Genomic DNA, 25,891 nt, shown 5'->3' on the forward strand with positions numbered 1-25,891 from the left:
GCAGAGCAGATGAAGGTTGCCGAAAATTGAACTGTGAGGACACCAGAACATCAAAACCAAGGAATAGCAAGAGTGTATCAGTTATTCTATAACTTGAATATTACAGGGTTAAAACTGGGGTACTTTGATAGAAAGATGGTAGAGGCAGGGCCACATTTAGGGACTGTAAATCATGGACATCTAGCCCCTTCTCTTCCAGGCTGGCCATTAAGAGGGTTTAGGTTGCCAGTTCTGGGGAAGGTTATTCCCCAGCAGTTTTGTACTCTTGGAACCCAGAATGTTTCAGCTCCTTCCAAGATTTCATTCCTACAGTTATGTCACAGATTTTATGATGTGCAGTTTCAAATGTCAAACAGATTGGGAGCAGTGGTTAATGGCTATCAGGATTTTAAGACATTATGAATCATTTTAAGGGGGAAAATATTAGAAGTTTGGATGCATTCTGGGCTCCTGAGCACTGACTTTCATTTTGCTCTATTATTTTCTATAAAAAAAAGTGAATGAATAGGACTTTTCCTATCAAAATTAATATTTCCTCTGTGATTTATGCAGAAAAAACACTTGTTAAGGACAATGGGGTGTTGGTACCCATTTTGTATTTACAAAATGTTACTTCTGTTGATTTGTCTTTAATATCCTTTATTTACAGTATGTTGATAGTAGGACATGCTTGGGCATAGGTGCTTTTTGTGCCAATATGTAAGAATGAACTCAGGACTTGCTGGTTCAATGGGTTTCCGTAAAACCTTTTTTGCTAAGATAAATAAACTAGCACATATGTATGGATGTGTATATATATATATATATATGTGTGTGTGTGTGTGTGTGTAAATGTATATGCACTAGAAAATAACTTACACGGACGAGGGATACGTCATGAAGTATCCATTTGGGTATTAACAAGGAAAATTTAAAGAATGATTCTAATTGATACTTAATCTTTTAAAACAGACAAAAAGAATCAATAGCAAATTGCACCACATTTAAAAAAAAAGTACAAATGATGTAATATGTGATTGGAATAAATGTATTCTCAATTCCATATTAATACCATGTTATTTGTTTGTGGGAGAGGGCTGTTTGCTGGGAGATGAGGGACACAAGAATAAGGGTGCTGTGTATTGTGAAATGGGGGCTTTATTATGGACAAGGCAGCAATAAATGTTTGTCTGCCTCCCTGCATGTTAAGTAAAAACATGGTTAGTGTCAGGGGCAGCAGCAGCTGTCAACAAGTCTGTATTTTATGGAATACATGCAGACCAGTGATGGAGGGTTTGGGAGGGAGAGAGGGGAGAAAGAACTGTCACCCTACATAGCCCATATAGGATAACCTCAATACTGCTGGACATAAGAAGTATTTCACTGCATTACAACACCTCTACTATACTAGTTACATGATAGCCGAACAATAACAACATAACAGTGCCTTTTACCCCGAGGAACTTACATTTTAGCATTTTTTTAAGAATGCAATCATGTCTGTACAGTGGGAAACCGTGAGTGAATGATGCAAAAATCTAGTGTTATAAAGAACACTTTAAGTCCAAGAAGAAGTCCTTCTTGGGAGGATCTCATCTCCTAATCAAGTTGTTGAACCGCGGGCAGTGGACTTAGACTGTCGTGTAGCTATTCTTCTAACTGTCAAAGAATCCAGAGGTACCAATTGGAAGAAACATTGGAGCGTTTGCATTAGTTAGTAGCGCAGGGAAACAGGTTGGGTTGCTCTATCACATACATGCTTTGACATTGAGCTAGATGTACACACAAGATGTAGACGTAGAAAGCGGTACAAATGGACAGCATTACACTTAAAGAGATTTTATAACTATTAAGGGCCTAATCTGGCAAGTTTCTTTTGCTGGAAAGGCTGTGCTGGCCTTTATTCTGTATAGTAAATGCAGTGAGATGTTAAATTCAACTGTAGGAGTGTTTTTAACCCCTTAATGACAAAGCCCGTACATGTACAGGCTCAAAATGCATGGTTTTCAATGGGTTTTGGGACTGCCCATTGTCCTTAAGGGGTTAATGTATGTTTCATGGTGAGTAGAAGTACAAGGCTTTTGTCTTTATCCTCACGCTAATCTATACACAATAATTGACTCATCCAGCATTATACACAGCTTTGCACACAGACACACGGGTATACACAGCTGTACACATGTTACCACAAACTGGGGTATTTATACTACACAGGACTTAATTTCTCCATAAATATCACAAGACTCACATAGTCACCTAATTCACTGTCCTGCGGTGGACAGATAGGCTACAGGTTGATAACGTGTGTGTAATGCAGGTGATGAAATTAAGGATAATGTGTGTCTGGGGAGCGTATTTGGATCTTCTCTCTTCTTTTTCTGAGGAGGATTCAATAAACACGTTATATTGTCCTGCTCTTCCTGTGTTTAAACAGCTGGGCAGTTAACAGCTGATGGTTTAGTGACAAAGACAGCTTAAAAGACTGAAACCAAAAATGTACAGGTAGTTCAGTGTGTCACAGTCGTCTGACACAGCGGGAGTTAAAAAAACATCCACACTTCTAGTTTACTACAAAAGATTGTCCTTGATATTATATACGAGGTGGCACTAGGGTGGGTTTACTTGCGCCACCTTTACTCCTATATTAGAGTATGCTTTGCATATGAGTTGCTGTGAAGGTGTAAGCATTGGAAGCCATCTGGGATCACCGTCCACTCACATACACTGCGTGTTTTTCTGGCCTGAGCCCACACAAAAGAGCAGTTTGGGGACATTTGTGGCGTTTTGTGTGGTGCAACTATTGACAGCGGTTCTCAAAAGGGGGCACTGAATCGATAGAGGGTGTGCAGGAGATGAAGTTCCCCGGTGGGGTAGAACTCTACAGCTGGCTGTGTTAGCATATCTAGTGATGTTACATCACAACTAATGTTAAACTTGTGGGTCATAAGCATGTCAAGAGATAAAAAAATGTTGTGTTATCACTATTATGATACCCACTGGAAGTGAATAAACTCTCCCACAAACCCTCTGTGTGCTCTTTTATTTTCTTGTATATATATATACCCGGTTTTATATACTCTTTTCTATTTATATGTAAGTTCTTCCTGAGACCAAGGGCTATTAGTGGCTAATCATAGTAATAACTGTAAGAGGTTAAAGGGGTTAATACATTGAAGTGCAAAAAATGTAACATTACACATTGTTATTCATTGTAAAGATCATTGCCACAGTAACAAATATCTAGAGTAACTAAGTGATTGTGGAGGGAACCTCAGAACAACATTGACAACTTATGACATATACCTCTTCAGGGCTGCCCGGAAAACAGCATATTTTTTCTATTTTTCTGCCGCCTCATGTCTGTTTGCTGCAGAGAAAGCATGCACACGAGGTAAAGGATGTTTCATCCAAGCTGTAAACATAATACGGCGAACCATTGTCAAGAAAATTACCTTCGGTGTATTAGTCACTAAAAAAAAACGGTAATTTTGGTAAATGAGGTATTTTTAAAAGTTACGGTTTTATCAAAATTTGTTAATGCATTAGTTTCATGTACAGGGAGCTTAAACCTAAAAAGAGGCTTAAAGGTTAAACATAACAGAATGATTTTATATAGTGCGAACGGCCATCTGCAAAACAAATGTAACAAAAATGATTTGTTATCTATGACAAATCTTTCACTCAATTGGTATTGTACTGGGGTTTTTTTGGGGGGGCGGGGGGGGTTCCACAACTGAAGTTAGGAAATAAGTCCTTTATAGTTACAATGGAAAGGCAAACTGGGTGGTCTCAAGGCCCGCTAATATTTATTCACTTTTCCAGCATGAAAATAGTTAAGGCCAAAGTGTTGCCGATGAGAAAAAGCAGACAGAACCGTTTTCCCCCTCTAACCACGCTCCCCCTTTGCGCTTGCCTGTTACTCTGCATTTAAAGGGGAATATTTATTTCCTGACTTGTTAAATCATTTGTCCTACGATCGCAAGCAGTTTTTCAGAGGAGACGCAGATATGCAGAATGTATCCGAAAACTCCTACCTCATGTTTGTTTTCTTATTTATCTTTCGCAGTGTCTAAGTGAGACCAAGATGGCCCCATCTGTTCATATTTAACTTACAAGCTGATTCAGCATAAAGGAAGCCGAATTTTTTTTTTCTTTTTTTTTGCATTTTCCAAGGCTCCTTTTTTTCCCATTATTTTCCTTATATGTGAAATGGCTTCTGTGTTTTATTTAATGAAAAAAAAAAAGGGAGCACAACATCATTTGATATAACTATAGAACATGAGCATGTTTTTAAAAAGCTTGGAATATGCCTTGGAATATGCCAGAATGCCCATATAAACCTTCAGATATTAGTCATTTAGAGAGAATGTTGGTTGAAGGTGATGAGTAGTAAGCGATGATAACTTTTTCCTCCTTCTTGGTGCTTTCCATAAAAATATCTTCCAAGGGTTTTTTTAACCAACTACCACAAGTAACTTATTTTAGCAACTAATAATGGAATAGGTAATAATGTCAGACCTGGCATCCTTCACAAAACTGATCAGGGAATATAGTTATGGTTATATGAAAGGGGAATGTCTGCAGATTATAGCTGGTCAAGGCAGCTTGGGCTTGGTGACCATCTTCTGGCTGACCTGGATTAAGCATGGAAGACTGGGAAGACTTCTCCTCCAGTTCAAGGTTTCTGTCCTCAACAAGCTGAGTCAGAGGCTTGGTTCAGTCATGGTTACGCCACCCCACCAGCCATTTCAGCTTTCTCTACATGCTCTAAGACCTCAAACTATACTTGATCATTGGCCTTGTAGGATGTTCAGTAACGTATATTCCATGTGTGTAAATTCCCTCTACCACATCTTTACTTAATTCAATTTTATAAAATATTTTAAGGATCCTGCTGCAAATAAGTATTATTACGGACCCTACGGTTTTAAATATACACTTTTTAGGTCTTACGTGGTGCAGAAGGCCCTATCAGTACTTGAAAACACTATTATGTCCTAAAATGTTCAGAAACAAACAACGCAGAGTGGTTATATGATCATAACTCTACCAAGGGGGTTTAATTAAGAGATGGTAACGTTGACCACGTCATTTTAATATATCTTACTTTCATTGCGAACATGTCACCCATTTTACCGGGCATCTGCAATGTTGCACACATTTACTGCAATTGTAGTAGCAATTATTAGACATGATTTAAAAATCATATATTCCTTACAATTCTCTTTATCATCCATTTATGAAAAATAAAATATACACTTCTTCCTGACATTCCCTAAGAGCACATTTTTTGCGATTTGACAAGGCCAGCATAGTTAAGGTAGTTTAATAAAACATCTTAGAAATCCAACACGTCATCAAGAGGTAAGGTAAATGGTGATCTGTAAAAAGGGTTTCGCTATTTTCTAGAAATGCGCACAGCCCACGTGAATAACACATTATTAAGGCTAAAAGCCCTGACTTTAACCCAGAATGACTTGGAACCTCTAGCATGTTGCTTGGAGATACACATATTAGCAGTTAACAGTCAGGACCAATATTATTCTTCTTATTATTTTTTGCCAAATATAAAGTACTTTATGTCTAATATGCTGTGAAATTTCAGCAATTTTGGGCCAGTGGCACAAAACATCCTTTGCCTTTCTTAACTTTCTTTTTGGTTTTTGGTGGATGCTACCACATTTGGGATCAACTATTGACTTCACATGTATTTAAAAAAAACCACATGTCCTTTTACAAGAAGACCCAATAAAATGTCTTCTAAACAGTACAACGTAGTCAATTCAAATAAAAGTGAAATTGTCTTGGTCTTTCCTTCTCCTGCTTTTATGAGACCCTGAATGACAAAAAAAGAGGTTATAGATTAGTAATAAAACCTTTTGAGGCTGTTTATGAGGTTTATTCACTAAACAGTGTATTATGGATGAGGCATAGTGATATGAACCATTTTTCTAACCGCATTCATTCTGCATAATGGAGGGTCAGCTCACATTTCTGATGGATCATTAAAGGAGCCGAGAAAAGCTATGTTTTGACTCTAACAGGCCATGAAAGGAGAAGGAAAATGGTAGATATGAAAGAAACACAAAAAAAAATCACATTACTGTACCTTTAATGTGGTGGGGATATTTTTTTCATCAATAATGCTGTGTTTAGTGAATCAGCCACAATGTGGTATTGCCAACAATAGTGGTAATTTATTAAGCAAATCATTCTCATTAGATACTCTTGTTGGTTTATCCACTGCCCGTTTATCCATAAACAAGTTTTTGTAATTGGATCACTTTTGTGTGGGACTAGCCCTTTAATCTATTAAACATGTCGCTGTAATTAGGTCACTTTTTTTCGATTTAAGATCGACCCTCTAGAACTATTATATGTGTCACTGGCTAACCACTTAATCTATTAAATGTGTCACTGTCATTAGATCACCAATTGGGCCATTGCTTTAACCAATTAAACAGGTCAATGCCCTTGGGTCATTTTTCTCATGCATGAGACGAAGCTTATAAACCATCACACCACCATCAAACTGGTTACTTTGATTAGGTCACTTTAGTGCTTGCGCCAAACTTACACTCAAAAAAAACATTTCAACCAATAATCCACTTTAATTATGAGGCAGGTACTATGGCAGCGAAAGAGTTATTTTTCCAGTGGTTCAAGAGCAGTATGTTCTATTCTCCAATAATGTATTTTTTATATGTTTATATATTTATTTATTTTGTAACCTGCTGGGAGCTTAATTAAAAATCAAGGAGGCTCCATTTAAAGCTCATTACTATGGTAATTTTATAACGGGGCGGTGATTAAGGAGCATTTAAAAGAAGACTTTTACATGGCTCAGGGGAGTAGGAGAACGGGTGTTTTTTATGAGGCTGCTCCAATTATTTATACTCTAAATTGGAAATGGGGATATTAAAGAGCAATGAAAAAAACAAACAATCTCAACCTCGTGTAGAGTTGGGAATCTCTCCGTGTAGGTTTAATTTTAAATTGATATGTGCCTGCTAAGTGCTGGATAATGATGAGACATGCTGTTGTTAAGATGGAAATCTCAGCGTGCATATATCCATCTATGTGTTTATATGAAAGTGTGTGTTTTGTTTGAAAAAGCTCCAAAAAAAACCTAGTACTAAAAATGCTCTAAGTGTCAGTGAAATTTCAGAAATTTTGTAAAAGCAACACAAGTACCATACTCCAGACAAGCTGTTAACTGCTTGGTGGTAAAAAAGGAGAAATGTTCTTAATGATGGACAACGTTCTAGTACGGATTGTGCGTGTAGAAATAAGCATTAACAACAAGAAGTAAAGCAGCTGAGGTCATAAGGATTCATGAGCTTAGCAATGTAAAGGTTAATAGGATGCTGAGTTGATGAGCACTTGCTGTAGTACAGACATATTTATGGTCCCTGTAGTTCTCACAATGGTGCCCATTGAGAAACACTGTTTTCCTTTCAGCGCCGGCCTGCTTCCTCTGTCTATTTTGTCTCCTTCCCTCTTTCCGTGTCCTTACGATAACCTTGTTATATGTGGAAGTGCAAACACTGCTTCCCCTTCTACATCTCTTAGGTCTTCTCCAATATTCTCTCTGTTTCTGGAAAGGTTGTCTTTCATCGTGTGCTTGCTCGGTGAAAGGCAGTCTTGCTCAGCTATGGGTAAGCAAAGTGACTGTAAAATGTTGTTAGTGTTTATACGGCAAGGCGTGTGGAAGGTGTATGCGAGGCATTTTGTCCACCACAAAGCCTCTTGCCTCCTACCCAAACTACGAAGAAGCAGCACTCAAAAGAGCGGCTCACAGAACCAACAGGGAGGTAACTGGGTCAATGATAGTCACTAGATGTTTGTTGTTATTTGGTGCGATACTCTAAGGAAGAAACGGTTCCTCCAGTGGCGGAACTACCGGGGTCGCAGGGGTCACGACTGCGACCGGGCCCTGGAGTTCTGCCTCCAGTGCCCTTCTGTCTCCTCTGCTCCCCGCCGCCTGCCTTAGCGCTGCCCTAACTGCAGTGGTGGGAGCGTGAGGCGTCTGTCTCGGGTGCCGGCGCTTTATGCTGAGCGCCGGCATATGACGTCAGAGAGGCCTCGCGCTCCCACCACAGGACTGCACGGTAAGTGACCTACAAAGGGGTGTAGGGAGAGGGTAGATAGTGAGAAGGGGGGGTAGGGAGAGGGTAGATAGTGAGAAGGTGGGGTAGGGAGAGGGTAGATAGTGAGAAGGGGGGTAGGGAGAGGGTAGATAGTGAGAAGGGCGGTAGGGAAAGGGTAGATAGTGAGAAGGGGGTAGATGGGTTGGGGATGGTTGGGCCCTTAACAGATTTTCGCACCGGGCCTTGAGGTTTCTAGTTACGCCCCTGGGTTCCTCGCTGTAAGAAGTGGTAGTGTGGTGTTCATTGTGGTAAGAACGCTGACTCTCATTAGACAGCAGTGACACTGGCTGGAAGAGAACTTTTAGTTATTGAGAAAGTGCCATAAGTCAGTGAGAAAACAGTATTACTTAGGTGAGCCAATGTACTCACTGTGAGTTATACTTATGGGGAGATTAATGGTCATTATTTGAAAGGCAGAGCTACTTACTAATATCCAGCCATGGAGTTGGGTTTGTTTGGGTGATAGAGGTTTGGGCTCACATTTATCATGACATCCTAATGTTTTTAATCCATTCTTATTTGATAAATCTAAGTCTAACTATTCTCATGCTTAGATTTTTATAATCACTAATGTACTGTGTAAGGATCTTGGGAACCAAATTAATTCAGGTTGAAAGTAACAAACAAAAACAAGAAGAAAAAAAAAGAAAATGAGAAAAGTACCATCACAGTATGTGGGAGAAGTTTAAACCATTAAAAAACAAAGCATGGGGGAAAGCCACCGTTTTAATACAAAATGTGGAATTTATGGATTTATACAGCAGTCGTCTGGAAATAGCTCCCATGGATGCATTGGGACTAGCGAATTAGCCATTGATTGGCAAGAAGAGACGCGTAAATACCCTGCGTTAATGTCCTCCCTACAGGGGGCCGATTGCCTTTCCCTACAAACTCATCAGCGCCGTAAATTATTAATACTCCGAAAGAAGAGGGGGGGACGCTTTATATCAAAGTCCCCTCCTTCTGTCATTGTTTTATGTTTATGGACAAAATGACATTTACCAGAAGGCTTTGGACAGATTTAATATGTATCCTGTTGGGGACAATTGCTACCAGCAGATGCCTTTGTCCCTGCCGTGGTATAGCTAATGGGGATAGTTTTTTGTTTAATGGGAATGTCAGTAAAATGTCCACATACGATCAAAGTGCTTGAAGGCACAAACTGTTGCAAAGGATAGAGACACAATCCGCTAACATTTCGGTGACCTAGAGCCAGTGATCTATTTTATTGTATGCGCAGTGATATATGAACAAAAGGACTTAATGCATGTGAAGTCTTTAATGGGTTAAAAGATCATTTTAAAATGAATGCACTGCTAATGAACTGTAGTTACATTTTGAGTTTTTAAGAGACACAAACTGTGGGATTCCATGGGAAAATAAAAAATATTAGTACGATAAAAACTATGTACATTCAAGAGGGAACTAATAACCATGTAGTTAACCCTTTCTCTGCCCTCTCTCGCTCTCCTTTCCCTTTGTCCCTTTTCTCTAATCCTTGCTTATTTTTTCCGGCTAAGACTCAGCAGGATTTTTTCTAAGTGCATACCAATGCGTGACTCAATGCTATAGCAACCTTAAAAAATATTTCAAGGGTGGGGTGGGGGGGATTAGTGATACGGGGGTCCAGTCCACTCCGTGTTGTGTATTCACACTGCTGTTTACTATCAAACAAGAGGGAGGAATTCAAACAGCTTTCCGTGACACAGGGGCTAGGGGGATTAAATCCAAGTAAAAGTTTTAATATCACTTAGCAACCTTCAACTCACAGTACGTGCATAAACAGCCTCGGTTATAGTTAGAGCAGAATACAACGATGCGCGGGTCTATGTGTGCATATTAATATGTTTTAATGGCAGCCTATATGTAAAAAAAAAATCTAAAATCGCTAATAGTGAAAACTGTTTTAGTTTATGTCAGAGTAGATATAACAAATTGTATACCCTCAAAAAACTTGCCTACTCGATCTGTTGAATCCGGATACTGGGATATGATGTCATGGGATGCCATGATGTCAGCATGGGAGCTGTGATTGGAGGCCTGTACCACGAAAGCATAGATTTTTTATCCATTTTACAGTAGAATAGGCTGGTCAGGGGAAATCTCTGATCCTCCCAATCAGCCACTGTCTACAAAGGTGGGACGGGGTGACAGCTCTGGAAGAAGGTTTGGGGGACAGTGCCTGAAATTAGGGTTTGATAGTAGGATTCTGAGCAGGAAATTTACAAAGGAAATTGTTCCCCCTCAAAACAACTTTTATAACCAATATGTAACTTTTGTGAGTATGAAGATGTCTATTGCATAACTTTAGTGTCTCTATTTCCAAAAGATATTCTTGCTTTTGGACCTATGTCTTAACTTAGGAAAGGGTTCCACTTTGGGATCTAAATTCCTCTGAATCTCTTTGGTCCTCTGATGCCGTTTTTATTCTAGGGCTTACATAGGTTGGTGGGTACGAGTGTTTTACAGACCAAAAAAGTCAGAATTCTGTGTATATAAACACCAGATAATGTGTCCATTAATTAAACTGTGTAACTAAACAATGTTATTGTTAATCTGCATGCCATAATTATGAATGTCCCCAGGAGATGATGACCAAGACCAAATGTTTTGGCACCCACTGCTTGATTAAAGCCAAGTGTGATAATGCTTCTTTTGGGATCTCTATTTCTATACTTTAGCGGACATCTAGCTTAGTCTAATTTGACATATTTCCTGTGTCACCCTAGGGATATGCTTGTCTGCCGCACAGTTTAATTAACTCGAGTTCAGAAAGAATCTGCATATTCGATGTAAGCTGACCAGATGTCCCCTTATTAAAAGTCCTTTATTTCTTTCTTTTCTCTTTATCCCTTTTCTGTACTTAAAATATTTGAAAAATCTCATCAACTTTCCTGATACCTATGTAGCCTGTAACTACAAAAACTATATAGGAGTTTTCTTCTACAAAGTTTTTGCATGAAGGTCAATGAGTTCGTAGGACAGATGATGTATCTCCATAGACTAACTACAGGCTTAGATCTATATTATTAATGGCAGATAAGAGAGAGATCATGAGATTAAAGAGCAAACAATTTTATGAGATTTGACAGGTATAGCTGTGTTGAATTAAATATGATAATCCATTTTTTGTTTAATACTGCCTCTCAACCAACTGGTTGGTTTCAAAATTAAATTAATGGCCACCATCCAAACCCTGCTTATACTCCTCTCAGACACAACCCTTGTATTGTTGGTAGTATCTGATTAGAACGTTTTATATTATTATATGTATTATATTTCATTTTTGAAACAATATTTTAGCCAGGGAATCGTCCAATCATTTTTTGTGTCAGAAATAAAACCTTCTAAATTTCTAAATACAAATAAATACCATAAAATGTAGAAACTGAGAGCAATACACATTTCTCAAGTAATATATGATTACAAAATATGGCTCCTATTACATGATACCACTTTGAACAATTTGTGTTAGGTAGTGTGTACTGTAGGTATATAAGGTCCAATCGAGTATGAAGTATCACAAATACAGTATTAAACAAACAGTCATGCATGTGTTAAAGACCCGTCCTGTTTTTTAGGGTTCTATGTGGCTCCATTGGGTTTGAGGCCATGTGCTATGTGCAGTTTACTGAATCCATGACATATACTTACCAACTTTTCAGATTCCAGTGCCAATACATTCGAGTTGACATCATGGATGGAGCTGCCTACAATAAAATTGGGCACTATGCAAGCAAACGTTCATGACAGTGCCAGTAAACAAGACATTTACCAGGGCGTCTGACAGACAGGACATAATCCTAGTTTTTGAGATTGTCCCAGCAAAAATTCTGGACTGTTGGCAGCTATGTATAAAGTAAGAATGATTGGCAACAGTCAGAGTTTAACACCAAAACACTGCTGGGATTAGAGACCTGGACAGCAAATCTGCAAATCTTGATCACCCTTTAACCTCTTCAATCCCTGCTTGTGTAATCAACGGCACATTATCATAACATAATTTTGTGTGTTATTCCGCTCTGTATATTATATTGCTCTCTCTGGTTTTAAATCTATTTTTCATTCCCTCTGCCTGCTAATAAGCCACTCTGCGTGTAATATCACTGTTCATGATATTATATCGCTCTGCGTTTTATTATATTGATCTGCAGGCTACTTTAGTCTGCATGTTGTTATGTATTATATCGGAATTGCAATGTGTCAGTATTGCAAGAGATTTTATCTATTTAACTGCAATGTGAGTGACTAGCGAAATATATTTGATACATAGAGCCCAGTGAAAAGGGTAGTGTCTTTTTTTTTTTACGACAGGTTGTAGGAACTCCCAGGGAAACAGAGTTATATCATGGGATTTTTTTTTTTTGAAATTGTAGAGATATAGAGAATCAGAGAAAAAAAGGAAAAAAAAGAATCAAGAGAGAACAGGCAGAAGTGCTTTGCAAATAGAAACATGCGATAAGTTGCTTTATCTGCATCTGTGTTTGGGATAAGGATCAGTAACACCTGTATACACAGAGCCAGCTTGCGATGCTTGTAGGCTAATTACTATATATAAATATTGGGTATACATATATAAGTATAGTTGTGATATTGGCAAAAAAATAACTCATTGCCATACGTTTCCTGAGTTTTTTGCCTTTTTATCATTCCAATTGGCATATTTGTCACCTCTCACCAATGATATTTATTTGGTAATAATTATAGATAGTTTGCCGTGTTTTGAAATTGAATTAAAGCTAGAGATCACAAAATTATTTTCTGCCCTTGGCAAATAAGCATTAATTAACAGAAATGTGGGGAGGCTGTCCGAGATATTAAATGCTGTAGGAACATCGGAGGCCGGCTCAGACCTGGCCCTCATATAACCTTCACCTTTTTTTTCAATGGCAGATCTAGGAAACTCAACAAAATCTAAGTATCTGCCATGTTTTTGGCCTATAAAGTTATCTATATAATTATATGTACAATATTGGATTTTATCACAGTTATTTTGTAATTGCCAAACAAGGCTATAATTGCCGTTGAAGTTCTTTACTTTCATTGCAGCTGTTTCATGCCTATTTGGAGAATATTACAAATTAAGTCTTCTGGGTGTCGTTGTACCGCAGTACGGAACAGAGCAGGGGGCAGGAGAGAGCTGTTAGGAACGACAGCACACGAGACTTCGGGAAATGAAAAATTGTTTTAATTCCTAGGCTCGGAGCAATAACGAGAGGGGTCCTCGTAAATTTCTCAGCCGTCATGATAGATATCGGTCATAAAGGGGAATCCGCAGGAAGTGTTTTATTAGGGGAGAGGAGGGGTGTGGAAAATGTATCCTTTATGTGTTAGAATGTGTTTATCACAGAGTACAGCATTTAACTCATCCCGCCTGTAGAAGGGTTAATAATAAGATACTACACAGTATGGAATGGGTAACGCTGACTGCAAGTGACCTCCGTATGAAGACACGCGGAATTATTTAAATTTGTCGATAATATTTATATTACAGAACAAATTGTAAACTGTTGTAAAGCGACGTATGTGGTTTATGACACATTAGGAGATACAGAGAGAGTATATGGAACAATAGGATGTGTTCTCGGGAAAGGTTATGTGGCGCAATAGGAGTATTTATAGAGACGTTATATGGAGCATAAGGAAAAGTTATAGAGAGTATGCATTAAGGAATATCGGGAAGGCTTTATGGAGAAACAAGGCTAGATATATTTAATATAACCCATAAAATGTGGTATAAAGGATTTTTTAATCCATTTCTATGGAGTAAATTTGGAGGAAATTAAAGTTAATGAATGCAAGGTTTTCGGCAAAACGGGACAATAATAAGTAGTAGTTTTTAATAAAGCAGGTTTTAGAATCTCTTATTTTTGTTATTACATTTAATCTTGCTCATTTAAGACGTTTAATGAAAAATGAATGATTATGTGACGTTGACTTGTGTACTATACCCCAGTATCTACATGACTTTTTTCTGCTTCTATAGCTTCGACTTGATCAAACAGACCATTTAAAATATATTGTGTTTAAATCTATTTAAAAAGCCTCTTGAAGCGTATTTAATAAGTTCAGCAGCGATAGCATGGCACAGTGGCTATCTCCGTCTTCATAATAAATGTTGTACTAAAACAATTAAACATGTTTGCAGGTAAATAGAAGGAAATTAAGGGCAGGAGTAAGGGAGCATAGAGAGAACGGCCAAGATATTGAAAAGGTAAACAGAGAAATGAATGTGCTAAGGGACAGAGGAGAGCCAAATTTAATGCTAGATTGGAGCTGTATGGATAAGGAATTACTCTTCCATTAAACAGATGGTCCAGTGCTGGGCAGCATCCTATAAATGTGTTAACAAGGACAAGCCCGTATCTTCCTGTCAACTATCATTGAATTGGCTTATAGGAAAAAATAAATATTGCACGTCATGAGAGTGTCTGTATTTATGCGAGCAAATATACATACATACAAAAAATACATAAAAAATAATATTCGGCAGGAGCACATAATCTGAATTTAGATGTTTTTTTAGGATGTGCTTCCCTTTCTGTATTTTTTGTGTATATTTGCAGGTTTTGGCCAGACCTTATAGTTAAGCACCCCACCTTCCACACATTTAAGGTGTCCAGAGAGGGCTATAAATTGCAGGAGAGTCTCAGTGGGTTAAAAAAGCATTACAGCCATGTTAGGATTAGATAGGACTCGACAAAATTGGGGTACTTTGACGTAGTGATGGGCTAAGCAATATATGGCCATCTCCAATATTTATGCCTCTAATAGGTCCTTGCTTTGTATATACAGTATATATATATATATATATATATATATATATATAATATTTTAAAAGCTGAAATTCTTATGTTATGCATTAGATTTATTAAATTACAGATTTTCAGCTTTTAAAATAAAACATATAAATATTATCTACAAAATATCTATAATGCCTCTGGTGTGTGTGATATAGATAGGAAGGTAGATAGCTACCAGACATGGAAAAGGGAGGCTGTTACACTCAAAAGTTTGTCCTAAAAATTAAATGTTAGTCCAATAAAAAGGTATTAATGGATGAAGCAATATCTATCTGTCTATCTATCTATGGATATATATATATATTTATATATATATAAATATATATCAGCCTGAATCTTTTCATTCTATGTGTTATTTGACTTAATTCTGGGTACAGCTGTGGGTGTCTTGCTAGGTGAAGTCACTTTGGCAACCTAAAACATATTAAATGGAATGTGGACTGACAGCTATCATGAGCAATTGAACTCACCATCAGCTAGGTCCTCGTGAGTTAATCAGAAGTCATGTTCTTATTGAAGTCGATGGCAAATCAATTTCAGGTGTGAGTAGCTCGGTCAGAAGTAAGCTCACCAAGTCGGTAAAAATGGGATTCTGTTACCTGAAAAAAATATTATCACTATTTATTAACCTTACTATATGATGCATACAGAAAAAACATAGATATAAACATGGGCTCTGTAGCTTACCTTAAGGGGGGGTCCGGGTGCCACTCATCAGGGAGGTGCCCAGTAGCCTGACAGCTGCCTCACATAGGCCCACAGCTTACTGCTGTGGAGCTCGTACACCGTGCAAGGAAATTGCTTCCCATGGGCTGTTTCAGGGGCAGAGGTGGCACAGGCAGGCTACTAAAGGGGCAGCGGTGGCACGGGCAGGCGGTTTTAGGGGCAGTGGCACAGGCAGGCTGTTTTAGGGGCAGAGGCCGAGTCTGGCCGAGTGTATCGGGATAAGGGTTATGCTGCACTACCGTCAATGACTGGCTCAGTGTATAGTGATGGGAGTTACGCTGTACCACCATCAATGCCTGGCTCAGTATATAGTGATAGGAGTTATGCTGTACAATGTTATTTAGTTAAACTTATATAATATATTTTTTTCTAGTTTTTTCCAGTTGACATACAGTTTACAAATTTGTGAAATAAATATTTTTGCCAACATTATATTTTTTCATATATAATATATACACGCATACATAAACAAAATATTCTCTGCAGGCTGCTCTTTGAATGGTTACTGCTTGGGTGATCTGCTAAATTTTGTTCTCATCCTACAGCTCATAACAGGTTTACAGCCGACCACCAATAACTTGTGCTCTGTATTGATTTAACATTTAGATTGTTAATTTCAACTTCTGTGTTTTTGAATGTAGCAGTTTCCTTCAGATGGAAAAAAAACAAGATGCTGGAAAAACAAGGGGTTATTATAAGGACAATGTTTACGTTGCAGGCTCCTGTTTGTGACACTGGCCGGTTGTGAACACTTTACAATGCACTGGCTATTGTTTTTAATTATTTATTGACGTCTTTCCAGATCAGAGCAGTCCTTTGCTAGCATTCGCAGAAAGTTTATTTCTGCGATTTCAAATTAATATAAGCTGTCTTCTGGCAGAACTCAGGGAAAGTACTTTTTGCTTAGAACTGTCTAAAAAGAAACAAGATAGTACTATACTATAGCGCCATGGAAGGAGGTGATGAACCATATCCCACACAGTGTGGGCAAAATATATTTGAGATGAACCTTGGTGACCTTGTCAAGGTTACTTGGGTAGATACTACTGAGTGACCACTGTGACCTCATATGGGATTGAGTGTATTAAGATCAGCCAGGTAGGAGGCACTAACTTAATATTTTGTGTGTTGAGGTTGTAAAATTACAAAATGTTCTTTTTCTTCTAGACTATTTGCTGCAAAATGCAGCGGGTGCATGGAGAAAATCGCCCCCACGGAGTTTGTGATGAGAGCCCTGGAATGTGTATACCATCTGAGCTGCTTCTGCTGCTGTGTATGTGAGAGGCAGCTTAGAAAGGGAGATGAGTTCGTACTAAAGGATGGACAGCTTTTATGTAAGAGTGACTACGAGAAGGAGAAAGATCTTTTAAGCTCTGGAAGTCCCGACGATTCTGATTCTGGTGAATATATATTCATTGTATTATTTATTTTGAAATATGTCCTAAGATAAAAGAAAATAATAACAAAAAAATGTCAAAACTTGCAGTCATGTTTATATATGTAAATATGTTTACAATATATATGTGTAAAGGATTTCAAGGACAGGATTTAAGATATTTAGGCACTCTTATTGGCACTCCAAGGAAATATATTGTTATAGGAATGTATGCAAGGCAATCATACAGACGCATTTAATATATAATTGCACATAATCTAAAATTACATTTAAATATTTTAATGTTAACATACTGTTCTGTGTCATATAATATGCCGATGTATTTTATACCGGAGCATCCAGAGTTCTTTGTACATTTATTCTATAGACTATTCTACAAATTAATAATTGCTACATGTCCTTGCATGTTCCTGGGTGGTGTAATGCACCATTGGACATAATCACTCATGTTTGTTTCCTCATTAGTTAAGAGTGACGATGAAGATGGTGATGTAAAGTCAGGGAAATGTCATGGAAACCAGGGAAAGGGTAGCGATGATGGGAAGGACCCCAGAAGGCCAAAACGACCCAGAACAATCCTCACAACCCAACAAAGAAGGGCATTCAAAGCATCATTTGAGGTTTCATCAAAACCCTGCAGAAAGGTAGGCCAGACGTTTGTTTTATCTGATTTTTGCAGAATTGATACAATATTGGTTACAATAAGCATAATAGTTTTTTCACTATAACGCTGTCGACTTTGGACTGAAAAGATTTATCTCTTAACGTCTTACAGGTCAGAGAAACGTTAGCAGCTGAAACGGGGCTTAGTGTCAGAGTCGTCCAAGTGTGGTTTCAAAACCAAAGAGCCAAGGTACGTCCTATTCGGTTCCATGTGATAACTACTCTGAGATTGTCAGACAACAACAGCACAGCTTGAACCCCTGCATCCATCCACCTGCTCACTTCTGCTAGACAGAAAAGGTCACTAAAGGCTCTCTGCAATCACTGGGATAAGCAGGGGTGGGTGCAGATGGGGTAAGACAAACCTACTGTTGCCAGAATGATGAATTTTGCAATACCCTGGAAAAGATTCACCAATAGAAGCTGTGCATTTTATACAATCCTGTGCATTTCTTATTGTAAATAATGGATCAGCAATATGCTCACTCAATCACAATCTCTTGTTTTGTTTAATAGATGAAGAAATTAGCACGAAGGCATCAGCAGCAACAGGAACAGCAAAACTCACAGAGATTGGGTCAAGGTAAATATACACCTGTGCTTTACCCACGTTCCCCCATATCTTATAGCAAGTCACAGCCTTTTATTGCTTAGTATAATACCTATATTTAACCTCTCTCTTCCCTTCTAATAATAAGAGTGGGAGATATGTATAAAAAGAAATCCAGGTGCAAAAAGGTATTACTTTGCACCAGAATTACATAATAACATAATATTAGCCTCCATGGTGCCCACTACAACCTTTTCCATTTTTCAATATCACCTTCCTATCAGATACAAAATAACAATAGGAATTCATTCTAAAAATCAGAATTAGGTTAAGAATTTTTAATGTACACTGGTGCAACTTGGCCCTAGCAACTGAGCTTAATTTAGCTAAACAAGGGTTTTTTGTTTAATAGACCAAAAATTCATATACTGTATATAATGACAAAACAGCTAGAATCTGTTTTAAAACACATAACAGTCCATAATGCTATGAAAGCATAAAAAAGCAATTACACATATGCAACCATCTTTTATTTAAAAAAAATCAAATATTAAAAGAGTCTTACTAAAGACCTACATTGTTTCATAAACCTAAAATCGAATCAACCCTTTTGATGCAATCTAAATACTCTACAATGATACTAAATTATCCATAAACCCATTGCAAACCACAAACCTAGCTTAATGTCTTATAAAAGATGTAAATTTTATTCAGATACTATCCTAAAATCTGTTAATTAGCCCATACTAGAGATTTCTTTAGTAATCAATCGTATTAAATGCTAAATAACTAATTCAAAGTAAGTCCTGCTAAAAAAAAACAAAAAACTAAACTTAATGCAAAAAAGTCTCTTTTAAAACCACTTCACATTTTTTTGCTTAAACCCATCTTTTAAAACTACCCTATTCTGCGTAAGAAATGTTAGCAAATCAGCTTAACCAGGCTGTACGCTTAGTTTTGTTTCAGTTCAAAGAGACATAAAAGAAACGGTGAATTTAATACTTATTTTATTTTAAAATAATATTGGATCATCTTTCCAATAACGGTTTTTCTGTTGGAAGGCAGGACCTTTGCTTGTTTGTTTAACAGAAGTCCATGTAAGGCTGTCCCTGCAGTATCTGGTGTCCCCCACCATGTATTTGCTTGATAGCATAGGAGAGAACCTCCTGGTCTCACAAGTGAACACTTTTTTAATGCAGAGACTGAGCGTTTGTCAGAAAAAAAAGCCAAGAGGCTCAGTTTAGATAGACGTACATTGCAGGTGCATCCATGTGCTGTGATTTCATGGCTGACATCGGAGAGGGTGGATCTTGTGGTTTTTCCAGTACAAAGTTCCAGATACAATAAAATAATCCTTTTTTGACACAAACCTTGCAAAATACACTTAAAACCATGTTTTTTTTGCACATATTATCTTTACAAGTCTTTCAAATTTATTTAAGTGGTATATTTTTACATTGCGTGGTGTTTTCCTGTTTGTTTGGGTGTGCAGAATGGAAACAGGCAGATATGTGTCACATACATACACGATGACACACATACTGTAGCTATAGGATAATAGATATACATCACTGGCAAATATAAGCTTAGAGACTTTGTAGGGTTTAATGCATTAACAAGGCTCCTTGTCACCCATCAGAGGTCATGTCCAGCCGAATGGAGGGGATGATGACCTCGTACGCCCCCCTGGCCCCACCACAGCAACAGATTGTCACGATGGATCAGAACAACTACAGCACAGACCCCTTCCAGCAAGGACTCACCCCTCCACAAATGCCAGGTGACCACATGAATCCTTATGGTAAGCCGCGTGCAACCTGTACACTGACACTGAGAACCAACAAACCTCAAAGAGGTGATGCTCTATCTAGACCAGGGGTAGCAAGCAGGTGTCCCATTAGCTTCGGTAAATCCACAGCTTCCATAATCCAAAGCCAGTCTTTGTCTAACCAAATCTTTAGCTTCATCCTCGTATTTCGTGAAATGAAATTAATACATTTGCATATGGTCGCATTTGGTAGGTTTGTACCATTAGCAAGTGTTTTAGAGGAGCCACATAAGATGAAAAATGGAGATGGCGATGCCAAGAGCAGCTCCATGCGAGTTCCTGCCACAGGATTGCTATTACTTGACATTTGGTAATAATTTAAAAAGGTTTTCTAATGATGTGGGACCCGTTGAAGGGTTAGGACCTGCCAGTCCCATTAATAACAATAGGCACAATATCAGACAGACTGTCCTTCCCTGTCCATCAGTAATGCATTTTCAATTTGTCATAATTCAACGGAAATCTATGAACAAAAGCTTAGCCTATGTTAGAGCAGACACTCAAAACATAAGGGGAACAACACAGAACTAACTATATTGATTAAAAACAATACAGATTGAAAATAAATGTAAATTTTTTAAAATTGTAAAACATTATACATCATTACAGTTTTAATGTCTGGAAATGCATATTGCCATTTTACCAGAACTGATTAAAACTAATGATTATTAAAAACAAAACATATGCAGTGATTATCCAGGTGAAGACACACTCACGCTCATAGCGTTCGTGTCTTTTTTTCGTTAGAAACATTGTCGGCCTGTGTAAACAACAGTGACGGCTTAGATCATAAAAACGAATCAATATATAATATATTTAAATAAGATTTTACAATTGTGATTTTTTTTTCCAGCCATATAGTAGAAGTTCACATTGTTCTGTGAGATTTATATTTGTACCAAAGTGGTCAAAAAGTAAAATAATTTCCAATTTGTTCATTATTGAATATTTGTCCAGTATATCAAAACCGGACTTAATGTATGTGTTCATTACATGTTACTGATTTCCTTTTTGGAGATGATATCACAACGACTGTAACAGGAATATAATGTTCTAACAGATCAAAGCTGTCAAGATCTTTCTAGTGATAACGTGATGTTGGTCTGAAATAGAAGTAGATTATCCAAAAAGAAGAAACATTTGACGTGAAAAAAATATAGAATCCCTTGTAAGGATAAGTGGGGCTTTCCATTAAGTGTTAAAGTCACTAATGACATATGGTGTTCAAAGTGATATTTTTTCACACAACTCATGAAGTTGAAAAAGGACAACTCTCTTAAACTCCCATTTATTGATCCAAAAACACAAAAAAGCCTCCTGGGGGCCTTACTGTTTTTTTTTCTTTTTTAATCAGTCTCCATCATTTACTACTAATATACCCACAGGCTTCCCTGTGCGTTTAGTTCTCACTAATATTGCTTCAATCTTCCTTGGGAAATGTTGTTCTGTTTTGACTGTTTTATTTTGTACAGATAATCCCGGTGATCTTTTGAAACATCGTAGCAGACATACCATACGCACATGTTGTATGACAATAAAATCTAAAATAGGGATACAATGTTACTGCGTGTAAAAGTGGCAAAAGCCTTTGTCACATAACTGCATTATCATAAACGATCTAACAATAATATATGATGGCCTGCCACCACTCGTGTCTGATAAATGTACAGGGAAAATGCAATTGATCAGCTAGTAGTTGATTCATTTTATCTTTATCGCTATAAGGGTTAATGTGTCAGTTCTGTGTCATAAAAAAGTTAATCAGCACAGATATGTTTCCCATATACTACTACAGTTCAGTACATTCTATGGTTCTCTATGGCTTTGGGAGGGTAGGGGAGGGTAGGGGAGGGTAGGGGAGGGTAGGGGAGGGTACGGGAGGGTACGGGAGGGTAGGGGAGGGTAAGGCATATAGTGTAAATGTAAATATTCGTTTAATGATACCACCATTCTCATGATTTTTTTTCTATATTTTCATTACAGGTAATGACACCATATTTCATGACATTGACAGTGATACCTCGTTAACGAGCCTCAGTGACTGCTTCCTGGCATCTTCAGAGGTCAACTCCATGCAAGCCAGGGTGGGAAACCCCATAGACCGACTGTATTCCATGCAGAGTTCCTACTTTGCCTCTTGAGCCTTCATCGATCCTTTTTTTTTTCCTCATTTCCAACCAACAACAAAAAAGGACCCTCAGAGACTTACAGCCATATGTGCGCAGTTGTCCTTCCCAGAATTCTCAGCGGCGAGCGAAAAACTAGTCAAGCAATGGAAGCAGAAAAAAAAAAATGACTGCAGAGACCCTAATACTATTTGGAAACAGCATGACCAAGAACTATGATAAACGTTTCTCCCGCATTTTAAAATGAGCCCATTATTTAAAAAAAAAAAAGGAAGAACACAGTATTTGTATAAAATTGTGTGAAAACTAGGTTTTATCCTCTAGGATTATACAGAAAAAAGCCACTGATAAAACTTTTCCTCACCTCCTCTAAAACTGCATGAATGTCACCGTGATGTGGAATTAACAAATTTGAACTGTGAGAAGTTATTGTAAATGTGACGTTTAATCTATTTTATTATTATTATTTTTCTTCTTATATTTTTTTGGTTGATTTTCTCCATAGACCAGAAGGTTAGATTTTAGCCACTATATCATATGAGCAGGCAAAGATTTTAAAAGGTCATTGCCAACACAGGAAGGACTGCATGTTTTTCTGGAGAGAGATCCATTTTTTTTTTTAAATTAATGGTCTTATGTTCCTTGCGGTGGTTTAAAGATTTAAAAACAAAACAAAAAAAAAACAACTTAATTTAATAAAACGTACAACATTAATAAGTTCTGTCGTTTGGTAATATTGGGAAAACCAAATCTATTTATTTTTTGTAAAATATTGTATGAAAGATAATTGTTACCCGCTATTGTATGTATAAAATAACTTATGCAGTCAACATGAACAAGTAAACAGCCATTACATGTATAGTTAGAGAACTACACAAACGCGAATGGTGTAGCTCAGTGGATACCTTATGAGCAGTCAGTTGTCATTATGTAAAACAGGCACACACTATTGTCAACGAGTAATTGGTACACACTGGCTTCCCTGTGTATAATACACATAGAACAAATATTGTCTGTATTTATCTACGTTGCGATCCCCCTTTGGGCTTCAAATCAATATGACAAGCTGATGATCACTGCAGATTTTATCCTGGGAAAGACTCTGGAGATTAAGACATGACCTCTGACCTCACGGTTTTTATTTCTCAAGTGTCCTACAAGAGTCAGCAGGGAATAGAAAGGTTTAAAGGGACCGAGAATGGAGATCAGCTCAATAACGCAGACCTTCTGTGGCAAATAAAGAGGATTTCAGCACCTGCCGAATTATAAATGACAATTACACATCAGGGAGAAGAGAGGTCATGGGTCAGCCTGCAGTTTATTGCTTTGTGCCCCTAATGATTGCTGTTGTGTAGGAAGTTAACCCTTTACGTTTTGCATGAATAGCTTTATGCTAAATCAAGCAAGACCTTTTCCATCACGCTTAATTAGCTGTGTGAATTACAGACTAAAGAGGATCCATTAGGTTGAAAATATGATGAATGGTTTTGTGGAGCAGACACAACATCATGATATCCTTGTTATGGAACTTCAAGGGGTATAGTTAGCGCTCCAGGGGCATTTCAAATAAATTGATCTAAATTATTGCTTTAAATGATGGCAAACCGATGATGAATTACTATAAGTAGGCTTTATAGTTTGGATTTTATTCAGTAAAAGACGAATGCATGCCTTTGAAAAGCAAACTGGAGTAGTTACGTCAGTTTTTTTCTTTTTTCCCATATTCACAGTTGATGGTGCAACCCTAGCCTGCCTAGTACAGACTATGAAATATGCTCTGCAGTTTATTCATGTACCCATTAACAAGAGGTGAATGCATTGGGAGTGCATGAACATTTGCTCTAAAAGCCTGTGCACAGGTGCCAATATGCCGTATTCCTAGCTGACTGATGTCAAGAGGCAGCCACTACCTAGGTCAATGACCAGCATGCTTATTCAGATTTCAGAAAGACTGGGACAGTAAAGCAAATATAGGGCCACCATCAAGAATGTATGGCCAGTACTAAAATATGGGGCCAATGCTTGGGGGGCAGTTTCTCTCACACACTAGTGTTCTTCCCTTTGTCTTTACCATAATAATGCTGTCCTACCTACTCACCTGCTCAATTTAACATTTTTGTAACTAAATGTAACATTGGAAGCATAGTTCCCAGCACTGTTGCATGCCCAAGCTCTACCCAGAAATAATTCTTTAATCAGGTAAAACTTTAACTTGTTCAAAAATGTTGCGTCATGTGACACAAAAGTGGGCACTGATCGGTTGTTGCCATAGTAACTGAAAAGACTTCTTAAAAGTGTCTGTGTTTGAACCTCCAGGGGAAAGAATAAAATTATAGTTATTCTAAGGTTTATTTGCGTAAGGGACTGGAACCAGGGCCAGATTAACGAAGGGGCTGATGGAGCTGCAGCGTCAGGCCCCTATCTGAAAATAGGCCCAGTCAGGGCCGGACTGGACCACAAGGAGGTAAGCTGGCCGGTCGAGCATTGAAACGGCTGCCTCCGACGCCCCTCTAATGATAAAGCGCCCAGCGTGTGGACACCGTGCCGCCTAATGCCCTAGCGAGGCTCTTCGTCCCGCCCCCTTGAAGACACAACGTGTCACTCGAGGAAGGCATGCTCACATGGGATCAGAGTCAGTCAGTCCCGTGGAGGAGTAATCCAGGGAGGGCACAGAGCAGGCAGGAAAAGAGTCAGAAAAAAGGTAAAGTAAATAAAAAATGGGTAATGATGAATATGCATCAGTTATGAGTCATATTTAAAATGGGCACAGGCTCCCTGGGGTGTCAGTAGCGATGATGGATGGCTTTTTTACCCTGCTTTCCCGGTGAAGTTAAAAAGTTTATTATATTTAATCTGCAAATTCCAACATTTAGGATTCTGATAGCGATTTTGTAGATTTGTGGGGCTTGCTGGGGGCAATACACGAAGGTGTGGGGGCTTTAATTCACATAAATCACATCAACTACAAAGAAGTGTGGAAAATAATTTATTTATTGTTGTAGCTTAGCCCATCCAGACGTGGGTGTCAGTGTGGCAGTCCTGGTGTGTTTAGGTGCCGGTGTGGCAGAGCCTGTCCTGGTGTGTGTTTGGGTGTCGGTGTGGCAGAGCCTGTCCTGGTGTGTGTGTATGTGTTTGGGTGCAGGGTGGCAGAGCCTGTCCTGGTGTGTGTGGGTGCTGGTGTAGCAGAGCGTGTCGTGGTGTGTGTGTTTGGGTGTCCGTGTGGCATAACCTGTCCCGGTGTGTGTGTTTGGGTGTCGGTGTGGCAGAGCCTGTCCTGGTGTATGTGTTTTTGGGTGCTGGGTGGCAGAGCCTGTCCTGGTGTGTGTGTGTGTTTGGGTGCTGGTGTAGCAGAGCCTGTCCTGGTGTGTGTATTTAGGTGTCCATGTGGCATAACCTATCCCGGTGTGTGTTTGTTTGGGTGTCGGTGTGGCAGAGCCTGTCCTGGTGTGTGTGTGTGTATGTGTTTGGGTGCAGGGTGGCAGAGCCTGTCCTGGTGTGTGTGTGTGGGTGCTGGTGTAGCAGAGCCTGTCGTGGTGTGTGTGTTTGGGTGTCTGTGTGGCATAACCTGTCCCGGTGTGTGTGTTTGGGTGTCAGTGTGGCAGAGCCTATCCTGGTGTATGTGTTTTTGGGTGCTGGGTGGCAGAGCCTGTCCTGGTGTGTGTGTGTGTTT

General features: G+C 38.5%; 1 protein-coding gene across 3 annotated transcripts in view; it reads left to right on the forward strand.

Moving 5' to 3' along the window:
* Positions 1 to 22,938, forward strand: part of LMX1B (LIM homeobox transcription factor 1 beta) — a 111,968-nt gene extending 89,030 nt beyond the window's left edge. For 2 of the 3 annotated variants that reach the window (XM_053473964.1, XM_053473962.1), the window contains exons 3-8: positions 16,826 to 17,058; positions 17,520 to 17,698; positions 17,830 to 17,907; positions 18,234 to 18,300; positions 19,907 to 20,068; positions 22,079 to 22,938. In XM_053473964.1, the coding sequence (XP_053329939.1) occupies positions 16,826 to 17,058; positions 17,520 to 17,698; positions 17,830 to 17,907; positions 18,234 to 18,300; positions 19,907 to 20,068; positions 22,079 to 22,236 (877 nt within the window). In that variant the 3' untranslated portion in view covers positions 22,237 to 22,938. The remainder of the gene's footprint in view (positions 1 to 16,825; positions 17,059 to 17,519; positions 17,699 to 17,829; positions 17,908 to 18,233; positions 18,301 to 19,906; positions 20,069 to 22,078) is intronic. The other variant, XM_053473963.1, reaches the window with a different exon arrangement.
* The last annotated feature ends 2,953 nt before the right edge of the window (positions 22,939 to 25,891 follow it).

Source organism: Spea bombifrons, chromosome 8, assembly GCF_027358695.1.
Source record: "Spea bombifrons isolate aSpeBom1 chromosome 8, aSpeBom1.2.pri, whole genome shotgun sequence".
NCBI lineage: Eukaryota > Metazoa > Chordata > Amphibia > Anura > Pelobatidae > Spea > Spea bombifrons.